The sequence below is a fragment of the Ovis aries genome, chromosome 5 (assembly GCF_016772045.2).
Source record: "Ovis aries strain OAR_USU_Benz2616 breed Rambouillet chromosome 5, ARS-UI_Ramb_v3.0, whole genome shotgun sequence".
Classification (NCBI taxonomy): Eukaryota; Metazoa; Chordata; class Mammalia; order Artiodactyla; family Bovidae; genus Ovis; species Ovis aries.
In genome coordinates this window covers 43,698,173-43,712,416 of record NC_056058.1, presented here as the reverse complement: position 1 = coordinate 43,712,416, position 14,244 = coordinate 43,698,173, and the positions used below count along the sequence as shown (strand labels likewise).

Sequence of the window (14,244 nt, the reverse complement as noted above, 5' to 3'; positions counted from 1 at the left end):
AAAACATCAGACTATGTCATTACCCTGCTTAAAATCTTTGAAAGGCTCCTCCCCTCACTCAGATCAATAGGAACATCTTTACAACAACCTACAACGTTATGAGAACTGGCACTCCCAGCCTTTCCTCTCAATCACTTCACTCGGCCACACTGGTCTTGTTTCGCAATGGCTACGTCCTCTTCCAGGAGCCGCCTCTCCCAGTACACCTGCAGTCCCCTGCATGGTCCTTCCTCTCCACAGGTCTCTGCTCCTCCACCCTGCTCCACTCCTCCACACCTCTCCACTTGTTTCATCTTTCTCCAGGATACTTGTCATTACCCACCTCGGAGGGCTTCTTCTCGTTCTGCCGGGGCCAACCCGACTTGGTGCTGCTGGGCATTTTGGAGCATCTTGATGCAGATGTCGCATGACCTACAGAGAGAGCACAGCCCGTGAGGGGCCCCTGGCAGGCCAGGAACACCACCCTCCCATGTCCAGGGAAAGGAAACCTGTAAGGCAAGCTCTGGCTTGAATGTTCGGGAGGTGGAGACCTCTGTGAGCAGCTGGTAGACTGTCCCTGCTCTGGGCCTCTTCAACGATGAATGGGGACATGACGCCTACTCCACTCACCAACCAGGAGAGACTTGGGAGGTGAAAGGTAGCTGGACAAGGACTCAGTATTAGCTTTCTATGTGACCCAAGAGGGTTGCTCTAAAGTAGACACTTAAGCCTGAGCCCTGGCTCAGTCACTTATTAGCTCCTCGTGACGGGCAAATGAGTTAGTCTGAGCCTCAGCTTGCTTTTGTATAAAATGGGAGCAGAGAGTAACTATCCTCCGAGTTTTTGTGAGAATTAAATGAGACCACGCCTGTAAAGTCTTAGTACAGTCCCTTGCACAAGGCAATGCTTTGATAAACACTACCATTATCACTCGGGTTCTAAAGGCCCTTGTGGGACCACTAAGAGTGCATGTCACTCTACGGGTCACTCCACTCCAGTGGGTCAAAGGAGCAGAGCACAGCCTAGATGGGCAGTGCAGGGACTGGTGAGAAGGGAGTGTGCCACAGCCCAGCCCAACTCCAATGCAGATACAGGGCTCGGCTGCCAGGTGCTCCCCCTTGCAGGTGCCGGGGCTTCAAGGGTTCCTTTGCCTGAAATAAAGTTAGAAGCAGAGGACACTGACACAGGCTACAGGCAGCGTGACTGCAGTCACAGAGGGCCAAATGCTGTGATCTACTGCCATGGGGAGGAAGAGCCAGCCAGGTCAGACTCCAGGGCCAAGCTGGAGTCTGAGCAAACAGACCCCAAAGGACAGTGAAGGAAACCCGGAGGGAGAGAGCAGGCGAGGACTAGCTTCTCACCCTAGTGCATGTGTTCCTGAGCCCTCAGGTTCCTGGGGGCAGGAGAACTCCAGGGACTCTAAGGGGGCCTTGAGGCTCTCCCCAGTCCCAGCTGCTCACCATATATGTGAACAAGCTAAGGTCTACAGCTGCAGGGCTCCAGGCCCAGCCTCTGTGGCAGTGCAGCCTCTTTCTCAGCCTGGGCTTTCACCTGAGGGCACCACTAGGTGGGAATCTTCTGGCAGCACATCTCTCCTACACAGGGCAGAATGGCACTCTTTACTCTGACTGGCTCATGCAGGCCCGGGTTCCTGGGGCATCTGAGAAGAGCTGCCTTCTGGTACCAGGGACAAACTCTCACCTAATGCAAACTTTCTTGCCTCCACATTTCAGGAGAGGTTCCCTAAGCCCCATTTTCTGTGTAAGAGTGTCCCCCTCTGTCCAGCTGACACACCCAGCTCCCACACAAGTCTATCTCTGAGATTCTATTGCCAAGATCCCATGAAGGTCAGGATCCTTCATTAATTTCTTCAGCAAACATTTACTGATCACCTATTATGTACTCCATCTAGCCGGATATGGCAGTCAGCAAATCATGACCTCTCTTACCAAGGGGCTTACTTTGATAAGGAAATGGCACTTAGTTAGGAAATAACACTGATCAGGCAATTATAATGAAGAGCGACAGGTTTTTTTTGCCTGTTGTGTGGACACTTCCACAGGGCCCATACAGCAGGGCCAGAGGGAGTGAGGTGTGTTCCTAGCAGCCCGGAATAGCACAGGCCAAAAAAGGCCCAGAGGGGAGTAGATCTGTTCCAACAAGAGCAAAACACATGGGGTTGAGAGCTAGAGGGTAAAGGGGAGCAGAGCTGAGGAGGACAGCAAGGCCCTGAAGGCCATGTTGGTGTGGGGATTTCAAAGGGAGGAGAGGGGCCCGGCCTGCTTTATGCTTCCATCAACATGGAGACCCTGGAGCAATGTCCCACCCCCCTAGTCTGGGCCTGTGGTCCTGATAATTATTCAAACACTTTCCCTACAGGAGCCCCACAGGGAAGGCCTTACTGTCAGTGGTATCAGAGTTGTCGCTGCTGATGGAGTACTTTCGCCTCTTCTCTTCCATCTGCAACGAAAATAGGCCCCATTATACTCACAGGCGGCTTGGGAAATCTTCAACCTCTCAGAAAACTGCCCGTCAATCTGCCTCCCCACACTCAGCCCGCTGCAGCGGAACAGTGAGAACAAGGCCATGCCCTAGCCTTCTCCTCAGGCAGTCTCCCCCTTCTCTCACCCACCTACATGGGCCCTGGGGCTGGGGCAGGGGGCAGCATCTCTCAGCTCCTGAGCCCAGAGCCTCACACAACAGAGAATCTAGTCAAAGATGACAACGAAGGAGGACAAGGCAGGTCAGCAGCCCCAGAATGAGCAGTGACTTGGACCTGCCTCTGCCCCGCTCCCTCACCCGCCACGGAGTCCACTCTCACCTGCAAGCTGCAACTGGCGCCCTGCTGGAGGCAGAGGAGGGAAAACAGAAACAAGACAGGCTCTCCCAGGAGGACCAGGCTATGGGAGTTGAGGGGCAAGCCAGCCTGCAAGCACCAGGGCCAGAGCGAATGGGCTGCGCCGCCCACCCTCCCCTCAGTGTCCATCTCCAGGTAACAATACAAACTCACTTTCCCTCCACTACAATGTTTAGCTTCAAGGTAGAAGGGCGGCTCTCCCACACTGAGTTCTTTCCCCTACCCATGCCAACTCAGCTATCTCGTGTTCCTAACAACCTGCGGAGTTGTGAGCTATTAGCTTCATTTACTGAGGAGGCTCAGTGCCTTGTCCTGCTAGTGACTTGGCTGAACTGGGATTTGAATCCACGTGGTCTGATCCCTGAGCCCACACTGAGCTGCCTTTGTGCCCTTGTCAGCTCCTGCCTGTTGGAAGTGCTTTCCTCCCCACTATTTCCTCTAATCCTGCAGAGTCCTGGGTGGCAGAGCCTGCCCTGGTCCCCTCTTGGAGGGGAGCACACTGAGAGACTTGTTAACCTGCCTTAGGTCTCACAGCTAGTCAGTGGCTGAGTCCCAATTCAGAGAACAGACCCAGGGCTCAGAGCCCACGGTGCTTTTCACCATGCTTCTGTCAGCCTAGACCCTGGGCTGCCTCACTGTACACAGCAAAGGACAAGGATCCAGTGTCAGTAGGGAGAAAGCCCAGCTGCCGACCAACAGGGCTGCCCAGCCCCACTGTGAATCCCATTTGCCACCTGCTGTCACCCCAAGTCTGCTCATGCGGAGCCCTGGGAGGGGTCACCTTATTTTACTGTGGCCTTGCAGAGGCCTTAGGAGCATTGGCTCTCTAAGGTGGGGTGCAATTACCCAGAACTCTGAGCTACTCAGAAGGACCCTCTGGCCTCAAACTTGACCTTAGACAGGAGCTTTTCTCCACCCCCATGTCTCCCGAGAGTAGGGTTAGGATGGAAGGTTCATTGGGGCTGCTTGCTGCCCAGCCGCAAAGGTGGAAGCTAAGTGCTCTTCAGAGGGTGTGGAGGTCTGGAGGCATGCCTGATGGGGAGGAGCACGGATGCCAAGGAGGCAGGAACCAGAGTTGAAACGACTAAGTACCCACTGCTTGGGGAGGGGCGCATCCTGGCACACAGGGACCCCAATGAGGCCTCAGAACCGGCCCTTGGTGCTGGCAGGCATGATGGCTGCTTCCCTTTTGCAGGTGAGGAAAATGAAGCTCAGAGGTTAAGTGACTTGCCCAAGATCACAGTTCTTGTAAGAGGTTTCTCTGACTCAGGAGACCATGCTCTTGACCTTGAGACTACTCTGCCTCTGTGCAGCCCAGTGGCTCAGGTCACAGACTGAATGACTGAATGGGGCAATAATACTCCACCCCCCAGATCCTTGCCCATCCTTGCTGTCCTCTGGGGTCTGCGTGCGACGGAGGTGACTGTAACACAACTCTGACTCCAGCCTGAATCTTGCCAACCCAGCTGTCGCAGGTAGGGTAGGAGAAGGGGGAGGAATGCTCTTAGAGCACCCATCTGTTTTCTTCTGAGATCCTCTACATGAACGGCATTTTTCTTCATTTCCAGCAAACAGGCACTTGCAAGCCAGGCTGTCCCATAATATAAAAGCAGCAGCACTGGACTCAGGGAGGCCAAGTACAAATCCTATCTCCACCCCTCACTAGACCAGGGACCTTGGGAAAGACACACCTCCCGGAAGACACAAATTGGATCTGGAATTTTACATAAATCTCCTGAACTTAAAATGCTGGCAACTGATTTAGATATTTAAAACACTTCGAGAGGGCCAAACTAAACACATCTGTGGGCCAGAATCAGCTGGTGAGTGAAGGAGAGCAGCATAAAGCCCTTAGCACAGTGGCTGGCATTCCATATGGGTGCTGGTTATTAATACCACAGCAGACTTGGGCCAGGTGAACAGTTCTACCAGCTGCCACCCAAAGGCCTCCTCAGCAAGGCAGTGAGCTGTGCAGTAAGGAAGGTTCCTGCCAACAGGACCCCTTGACTGCCAGGACCTCCTCCTACTGCTGTTTCCTGCTCCCCAAGACCAGTGTGACCTGTCAGCACACAGACCTGCACCCCACCCTCAGCCAGCTCCTCCATGAAACACCCCAGAGTCCTCCTGGACAGCGTGTTATTATGGAAGCAGATTTTGCGGCGGCTTAATTGGAATAATAACTAGGCTTCAGAAGGAAACCACTGCTTTGCTTCTTCTCTTTGAACCAAGTCTGTTCGAAAGGTCTCCTTGCCTTAGGTAAGCCTCTTCTCAGTGGGCAATGAAGCCTCAAATGAGGCCTGGCCTCCACTGCAGGACAAGGCTTTGCCCCATGACGTCCCTCTCCAACCCAGCACAGAGGACACGGAGGATTCTTACCAAAGCTAAAATCCAGGGCTACACGTGCAGGTGGGGGATGGGGGTGCCAAGACTTGATCTTGGCCTCTCGTTTTTCCTCTCTGCTGGCTCCCCTAACCTCTCCCAAAGCAAGGTCTGCCCTAGGAAAATATTCAGGGTCACGAGGCACTTACTTTTAGGGACAGAAAGTACCACAAAGGAGACTCTGGGAAAGAAGTGTCCCATTTTCCTGCCATTGCTACCAGTCTGCTTGCACTCCCACACCTTCCCCAGCTATGAAGACACACATGGCTCTCCTCTGGGAGTGTGGATGTCCTAGAGTCCCCTCAGGGAGCCGCCTTGCTGTGGCTCCTCCACCCCACTGCTGACCCTCGGCAAGTGCAGTGGGCACTCCCTCCAGAACACACAGAGAATCCAGCCGCCTTCCCCATCTTTACTGCTTCTACGCTGGTCCAGGCCAGTCTCATCTCTCTCAGGACTCCTCATTCATCTCCCAACTTTCCCTACTGCTCCCTCATAATCCAGGATCCACACAGTAGCCAGAATGATCTTCAAAAAACACACATCAGATCATGTCATATCGCCTATTTCAAATCTTTCACAGGCTCCCTGTTGATCAAGGGCAAAACTCAAGCTTCTAACCATAAGACTTTATATGATCTGGTACCTGCCTACTGCATATTGACCACCAGCCCGTTTCCCACCACTTCCCAGTCGAACCAGCCTCCTTTCGTTTCCTGAAACAGTCTGCACCTCCAGACCTGTGCACAGGTGTGCTCTGTGCCTGTACTGGTCTACACAATCTAGGCACCTTGGACTTTTCATCCTTCAGGTTTCGGCTTAAACATCACAGAGGCCAGCTGCCTTATCTACAGAAAGCCCACCACCCAGTTACTCAGCTTCTTTAGAAGTGCTTCTTAAGCTACTTGTTGAATGTCCTTCTCCTTCAGAGTATATGTTCTACAACAAGAAAAAGTGTCACTGTTTGGATCCTTGCTTGTCCCCAGTACCCCTTCGAGTTGTACCTAGCACATAACAGGGGTTTGGTACACATGAAGTGCTGAGTGTGTTCTTGTCTCCTCCCTCCAGAAGTGTGGGGCCACACAGCCCAGCCAGCCTGCTTGCAGCCTGTGGGAGCAAACACCCCAGCCCAAGATTTTGACCTGTTTGCACAGCCCGCCTTCCCCGTCTTAACCTCACACGTTTTCCAAGAGGCTTTATTTGGTTGGGCTCCTGGCTAATGATCAATGTCAACTCAGTAATAGGGCAGCAGTTTGGTGGCAGATGTTTTCTTGGCAGCAACTAGCCACTGGTCTTAGTGGGGACCTCAGGTCTGGACTTGAAACACCAATGCCCAATGCCAGCCCCCTTTAAAGACCTCTCTGCAAATAAACTCAAATAAACACCCTGGGCCTCTATTAACGCCCCTCCAGCTGACCCTGGAAACAGTGGGTCTTTCAGGCCTGCTACTGCAGCAGCTCCCTGGGCAGTTAAAACACCCCAACCTGGCCTCCAGCCTCTCCTCTTTGGGGGCCACCAGGCCTGCCCAGCCTGCCACCACACACAGCAGGATTTCGTCTTCCTCCTTTAAAAAGGGGAGGAAAAGGCTTTCAAGCAGGCAATTTACCATTCCAGACACAATCTTTCAAAGAGAAACAAAAACTCTCCCTGTCTGAGGCAGACCACTAAGGCGTGTGTGTAATAAGATGCTAATACAATTTAATGATATTTCGGCTGGAAAACCTGTCCTCAGAGCCTGCTTGTGTCGGGAAGGCCAGACATTCAGAAAACAAGAGCTGCACACTCTTAAACCGTTTTAAATGGGGGTCAGAGCCCCACTCTTTCCTATCTCTCATTAACTTTAATGCCTTCTCAGGGACAGTAACTGCTGTGACAACAGTGATTTTGTACACATAGATCCTCAGACTTGCTTCTCCAATCACAGGGAATCCTAACCCTCCTCCAACACCCATCATTGCTCGCCTGTCCCGGGGGCACCCAGCTCCAACACACTCTCCACACCCACCCTCCAGACCCAGTTCTGAGGACATGCCAAGGGGATCCTGGGAGACAGAAAGGGGCTTTGTCTACTCTGTCCTTCAGCACTTTCACACCCTACCCTCCACCTCAGAGAGGGCAAAGTTCAGCCCACTCACTCCACGGATGACTGCCCATTGGCAACTGCAGGGTCCTTCTGGTTCCTTCTTCAGAGAAGGGAGCTGGCTCTCTGGTCTACCTTAAAGGGGAGAGGTCAAAGGTCAGCTGCATTTGGGTCCTATCCAGGTTATTAATAGTAAGAATAGCTAATACCAATCAAGTGCTTATCCCATGCCCGGCTTTGTGCTTAGTCTTCTTTATGCAACATATCACTTAATCCACACACCCACCATGAGGCAGGTACTGTCAGTAACACAGCTGCAGATGAAGAAACTGAGGCATGGAGCAATTGCCACAGCTGGTGACTGCAAAGCCAGCACTCAAACCTCGGCTGTCTGACCTTAAAGAGAGCACCTTGCCCCCAGCACACAGTGCACACATCTACAACTTGGAGTATGGTTGGGGTGCTCCAGACTCCTGTGGGTTTCCTGAGAATCTTCCTGGGTTCCTCACCTTTGAGACATAGTAAGGATCTTACATGGATATTCCCCTCTTCACAAGTCCAACTTGGCCTCCCCTTAGAGACCCCAAAGGGAAAACTGTGAGTCCCAAAAAGAGCCTGCTGGGTGAGCTGTGAAGAATTTGGACTGGAAGCCTCTGATTGGGTCTTGGGTGTAAGATAAGTACCTCCCTGATAACTGGAACAACGCTTAATCAGAATACCCTGCCCCCAACCTCAAGGATGTGGAAATCAGTGCCAAAAGCCTCACCTCAAGATTCTGGAAGGACTTGGGGGCTGGGGATCAGAGTCCCACCTCACCTGTCAACAAAAGCTAAGTGGAGATTTCCCACTGCCTCTTGGATCAGTGTTATTGGCCATTCAGCCAGGCCATTTAGGGAAAGGAAAAGCCCGTTGGATGGGAAATGTTCTGGAAACATTTGCTGCATCCTGAGCCCAAACAACTCTACCCTTAAACACTTCAACTCAAAAAGTGCCGGGGAGACCCTTGGCTAAACAGTTTCAAAACCAACACTCACTGCAAGTCTTGCTGCCTGGGGTGAGGACTTCCCTCAGTGAGGCATTTGCTGTGGAACCAAATGCTTTTCCACTCTAGACAACAGCCAACAGCACTTGGGACAACTAAGAGGCCTCCAGATCAAACAAACATCCCTTTTTTCCCCTACCATGCAAACTTTCTCAATAAATTATTCGCCCACTTCGGATCAAAGCCTGTTTTTGCAGCCTGTGACCTAAAAAGCAAATAGCATCTCTTAAACATGAAAGCCCTCCTCCCTGCCTGGGTCGGCTTTATTACTCATTCCTTCCTCTTACAGTTATTCTGTTGTTATTTTCCTTCTCTGCTTGTTAGATCGTTCTGCGAGTCCCAACCCGCCTGAGGAAGATGGGGCAGGAGAGATGGTGCCTTCACTTGGGGCCCTAAGGTGGAAAAGGAAGTCAGGGTAGGGGAGAAGCCAGCACCCTGGGAACCCAGGAAACAGGGCCAGGCCCGGTTGGCAGCTCCCTGCCCAGCTCTTCTGCCAAATGTCCTACTGGGAATTTTACCAGTGAAGGGAGGGAGTTAATGTCACCCTGGGAGGAGAGGCCAGGAGGCCCTACCACCACCCAGGCCCAAGACTAAGTCAGCAAACATAAACGTTAAAGGGACATCCTGACGGCTTGTCTGGCCTCAAAGCTCGGGGTTCCTCCCCCTTGCAACAAAGGCAAGGTAGCAGTCCGTTGGGTCCTCTCAGCTCCTCGGCTAGGAGTGCAAACGCGATGCCTCCCGACGACCCCTGCAAACTTAAGACCATGTATAAAAACTTCCTGTCTTGGAATTCCAAAGTGGGGGACGACAAGAGAGAATGCTAAGCGCGAGGGCAAGGTTTGGGAATTTGCAGAGACCAGAGGCGCCGGATGCTTTCTGCCCTTGGCACTGAGCAAAGGGAAACACAACCCTTCCCGTCCCACCAGCCCAGGGCATGAAACCAGAAGACAAGATGCTAAGGAAAAACGTCCCGGCCGGCAGCAAAGGCTAAGGGGATTGGGATGGGGGTGGCGCGCGCCTCCAGCCTGCCCCTAAAGGTAGTCCGCGGGACAGCAGGCTGGAGGCGCGCCGGCGTGATTCTGACCGCGGGAGCCGGGAGGAGGAGCCGGAGGTGGCTGCGGGGGGCTCCAGCCCTGGCTGGAAGCATTTCGGGCAGGGGGTGGCGCCGGGAGGTGGCCTTGACCCGGGAGCGGAAGGAGGAGCTTAGGTGTAACGGGTGAGAGTAGTCGAGCCCCTTGGGGGTGGCAACTGTGTGTGGTGGGGGACAGAGAGTGTGTGGGGGGAGGGTGGGTGTCCTGAGCCTCTAGAAGCTACAGTGAAGCCTTCCTGCTTGTCTCGCAGACATCCTCCTTTTCTGACATTAAAGCTACGAACCACCAAGCTGACCCCCTCTCTCCTTGGCCTGAAGTACAGGGTATCTCAGGGGCCAGGGATAAGCGGGAAGGGACCGGAGGGAGCCACAAGTCTGCACCCAGGCGGAGAGGAGGCGGGCAGAAGCCGCTCCGCAGGCGCAGGCGAGTGGGTGGGAAGGAGGGAGGGAGAGGGAGGAAGGAGGTGAGGCCGGGAAGATGCCACTGCCGGGGGCGGGGCGGGGCCGCGGATCCGGGAGAGGGACTGCAGCGGTGCTTGGTGGGGGCGGGGGCTGCAATGTCACTCATTTGGGGGTCAGGTATGTAAGTCCCAAGCTCAGGGCGCCACTTGCCTACATCTTCCCAGTACCACCCAGGGATCGGGGCGGAGGCGGAGGGCAGGGGACTGCAGAACCGTCCCCTGAGCGGGACGCGAACCGGCAGAGTTGGGAGAAGGTAAACAAGGGCCACGCCCCCTGCCGTCGCCCCGCGGGCGCGCACCCGCCGCTCCGGCGGCCGCCGGTACATTTCCACTCCCAGCAGCGTTTCTCCCCCGCTGGACTCGCGCGCAGCCCTGGACGGTGAGGGGGTGGGGGGGTTGCCCCCGACCCCAGCCCGCGCCCCCCGCGCTGGAGCTGTGAACCCTCCATACTCACCTGGAAAGGGTATCCCCCGCCCCTCCAAAAAACTGCTTAATTTGTGCAGAGCCTCCGCGCCCGGGAGCCGAGCATGCTGCCCCCGCGTGCATAGCCCGCGTGCACCCAGCCGGGAGAGGGGGCAACAGGGCGGAGGCGGTGGCCCCCGGAAGGTGTCTGGGACCGGACCGGCTGCACGTGAGCCCAGCGCGGGGTCATGTGCACCGGCTCGACCCGGTTCGGCGCCCGGACGTGCTGCGTATCAACAAAATGAAACTCGGGGAGACAGGAGGGCAGATACCCCCGGGTCCTCCGAACCTACGTCCCCGGCCGCGCGACCTCCTCTCCGCACAGGTCTCCAGCCGCAGCCCCTCCGCCCAGCCAGAGCCCGCGGGGCAAGTTGCAGCCCAGGCGCGCCCCCGCCCGCCCGCGCCCCCTCCCCGGCCCAGGGGCGCTTTGCCGCAGTCATTAATAAAGAAGGTCGCCAAGCTCACCCTTCCAAAAGTTGTTGTTGCATGCGCCCCTCTCAGCCTCCCCGCAATGTACTCTTTAAAACACGACTGACCAACATGCGCAATCTCCCCTGTGCTGTGCATCGGCACCCCCCCCCCCACCCCGCGCGCGCGCTGGCTTCCTAGAACAGGCAGCCAGCAGGAGAGAGAGGGAGCGAGCGAGCAAGAGAGAGAGAGAGAGGGAGCGAGAAGCGCTGGCAGATCTGTTGCAAAAACACAAAATAACGCCGTTGAGATGCGCAGGGCCAGTCGCCGGGGGCTGGATCTTACCTTGCTCCGCGGTGCCCTTCCGAGGGGCGCTACCCACGGTTACGCGCCGCGGCTGGGGCCGGCGTGGGAAGGATGCTCCTGAAACCCGGAGCTCCTGGGGCCGGCGCGGGCGGGCGGGGGGCGCGCATCCATCCGGGGTCGTGGCGAAGGAGGTGGCCGGGGCCGTGGGGTCCCTGGCACCGCACCCTGGCCGGGGACGGTCAGCCCGCTGGACCTAAGCCCTTGACGCTAGGAGTGGGCGCAAAGTAACTCCATGAACGCCTCTCACCCACCCCCCCAAATAGCCTCCAACTGCGATGGCCGCGGTCGGCACCATTCACCAACCCCCCTGTGTATGTTTCTGTTTCTTTTTAAACCAAGACTTCCTTGTGATCTCTTTAGAAAAAAAAAAAAATGTGTTGGGGTGGGGGTGGGGTGGGGGCAGGCGGGAGGAGCGAGGGAGGGGGAGTAGCCACTTTTTTCTTATTCACTCGGATCTCCACTCCTGACCCCCCCCCCGTCCACCCCCCCGCCCAGTTGTTTGGCTCCAGCAGCGGGTTCAGGTAGCGTTGCAGGCCTCCGGGTGGAGGGCACCCTGCTGGGCCGCCCTCTTGCCTGCACCTCGGGCCTGTACTCCCCACGGGCTCTGGGGCACCCCCAGCCCGCCCTGTCCCCAGGGCCGGGCCCAAGCGGCGGCTGCGCCCGTGCAAGTCCCATCAGGTCTGCTCACACTTCACACACTCACACACATACCCCGCCCCTCCACTCTCACTCACACTTTCTGCTCACACCCCGCCCCCTTCGCGCCCCAGACCGGGGCGGCGCCCCCCGCAACCTTTAAAAAAAAAAAAAAGCAAGCTTATACTTAAAAAAATCTTTTGGCGCCATATTAATGACGTACTTAAAATTTGCCATTTCTCCCTGCGTCAAAAAGACGTTTCTTTGCAAATAACAGCCTGAAGGCGACACTCGCGGAGGGAACGAGGTTTGCACAGAGCACCCCGCCTCCCGGGGTTCCAGCGCTGGAAGACCCTCGCTCTAGGCCCTGCTGGTTAAATCGCTGGTTTAAAAATGCGAAACGAATAAATCGCGTGGCGTTTTGCAGCGCCAGAAGTGAGCAGAAAGTGCTGGCAGGAGCGGAGGGGAGGGGCGCGCGCGAGTCTGGGGGAGGGGGCGCGGCTCTCCTCCCCCACCCAGAGCAGATGGAAACTAACATCCCGGGCTGGGGAAACTTGAAATTGTGGGCCACCTCAAGAAGGAGGGGCGGTCCGTAGAGAGGGTCCCTCTCGGTTTATCGCCCCCTCCCCCCGCCCGAGTGCCTCCGGGCACCCGGCTTAGCCCCGCATTTCCGGGGGGTAGAGAACGCAGTGATGGGTGAGTGGGTGGGTGGCTGCACGTCCTGGTTCCAGTAGGAGTTTGCCCGAGGGTATCCACTTCCCCCTTGCTCCTTCCCACTCCCCTTAAAGGGTTAAAAACCAAGGGGCAACTTCCAAGGATTGGCACTTGGCGAGGAAGCGGGGCGCCCCTCTCCCCACCCTTCGCCTCCTCGCCCCTCCTCCTCCGGCTCCACTTCCCGACTTGACCTTGTGGTGCACAAACAGTTCGCTGGGATCCTCGCAGTTTCTGGAAGAAGAGCTTGCGCTCGCCAGGCAGGCGGGCTGTCGGGCGGCTCTCGGGCGCTGGCGGGGCCTTGGGTCCGTTCCCGGAGCCGCGGGCCACACCCACCCAGCCCGCTGCGCCCGCCGCACTCACCTTCTCTCGAGGAAGGAGCCTGGCTGGCCTTCTGGATGGGGAGAAGTGGGGGGCAAACTGCAGCCTTCTCAGATGCTCCCAGCTAGGGAAGGGGTGGTCTGGACTCAGGCGGGGTTTGGGGGAGGGGGAGACCTGGGAGCCAGGCCCAATATCCTCAAAGCATCATTGCCAACTTTTTCTAACCCCTCCTTTTTGGCTATCCCTCAAACATGATCCAATAATTTCTTCAACCTCACCTTTGACTTTGAAGGCACGTGGGTGAGTTGTGAACTGAAACAGGAACCGCCTCCCCTCTCCAAGACTGAAGGTTGTTTATCCTTTCTTTTCCCTCCACCCCTTCTGTGGAAAGATAAATATTCAATTTACATAAGATGACATTTATGTGACAATTAAGAAGATTCCCTGATGGAATGTTGTGAACACATTTGCTTATAGGAGAAATAAATCCAATAATAAACAAATTCATAATAGCACAAATCCTCAGACAGGGCGGATTGTCTACACAACAAAGAGGGAGATGATGGATGCTGAAATAAGCACTTTTTGCCACAGGAAAGAAATACGAGCTCCAAGGGAGTCACTGCAACATTTCTCTTCCATGGCCTCCATTCACAAAGTCTAGGGAAGTTTGCCAGCAAGATTGAGGGGCTGGGTATCACCTCCCAATTAGATCTGCTCCAGCGTTCAGTAGTCAGTTGGTAGGTTTTCTGAACCTCAAGCTCAGCGCCCAGAAACAGGTGTCCCAGACTGTGAGCATGTAACAAAATGGTTAAATAGGGAGGCTCTAATTCTGGCTCTGCAGTTCCAAGGCTGCTTCATATGGGCAGGTGAATTCATCTCTGGGTCTCTTTCTCCTCTTCTGTAGAATGGGGTGGTTGGAGGCTTCCTGAGGCCATATATATATATATATATATATATATGGACTATAACTGTATAGCAGGGTCTGACTCAGTGTATACGGTGCACATTAGCACTTTTCCTGGTGCCTACATTTTGGAAGGGTGCAAATACACTCCCTGAGAGCTGTTAGCACTAAGAAACTGAGGGACATATACAAGATTTCCCACTGTGGGCCAAAGGGAAGGCCAGGAAAAAAACTGAATGATTGTGGACTTCATGGTCAAGGTCCAGATGGTAGCTGCATATCTGAGGTGAGAGTGGAGGTACCAAGATACAGTGGCACAGTTGAAGGGAACTGCTCTTGTTAGAGCTAGTTGTAAAGGGTTTACATGTAGGAGAGGACTGGACAGGCTCCTCCTCTTAGCCATCCTGATCCCATGGCAAGCAGTTATTAAATGACCTAGAGGAAGAAGAGGGAGTGAATGACCATTTATAGGGCACCTGATCTGGGCTGTGGACTGTTAGTCATCCTCCTTCATCCTCAGGAAAACTGCATGTTACCTATTCAAAAGA

General features: G+C 55.1%; 1 protein-coding gene and 1 long non-coding RNA gene across 10 annotated transcripts in view; one reads left to right on the top strand and one right to left on the bottom strand.

Moving 5' to 3' along the window:
• Positions 1-12,937, bottom strand: part of JADE2 (jade family PHD finger 2) — a 50,363-nt gene extending 37,426 nt beyond the window's left edge. The window contains exons 1-4 of one of the 9 annotated variants that reach the window (XM_060416513.1): positions 12,663-12,771; positions 11,981-12,124; positions 2,382-2,439; positions 323-411 (exon numbers count right to left, since the gene is read on the bottom strand). In XM_060416513.1, coding sequence (XP_060272496.1) covers positions 323-411; positions 2,382-2,439 — 147 coding nt within the window. In that variant the 5' untranslated portion in view covers positions 11,981-12,124; positions 12,663-12,771. Of the gene's footprint in view, positions 1-322; positions 412-2,381; positions 2,440-7,347; positions 7,428-8,621; positions 9,834-10,339; positions 10,881-11,100; positions 11,808-11,980; positions 12,125-12,662; positions 12,772-12,831 lie in introns of those variants that run through there. The other 8 variants (XM_060416512.1, XM_042250529.2, XM_042250530.1 and 5 more) reach the window with 8 other exon arrangements.
• On the top strand, positions 10,037-10,730 carry LOC132659890 (uncharacterized). The gene is made up of 2 exons (XR_009600861.1): positions 10,037-10,139; positions 10,389-10,730. It is a non-coding gene; the product is annotated as an uncharacterized LOC132659890 (long non-coding RNA).
• Positions 12,938-14,244: the final 1,307 nt, after the last annotated feature.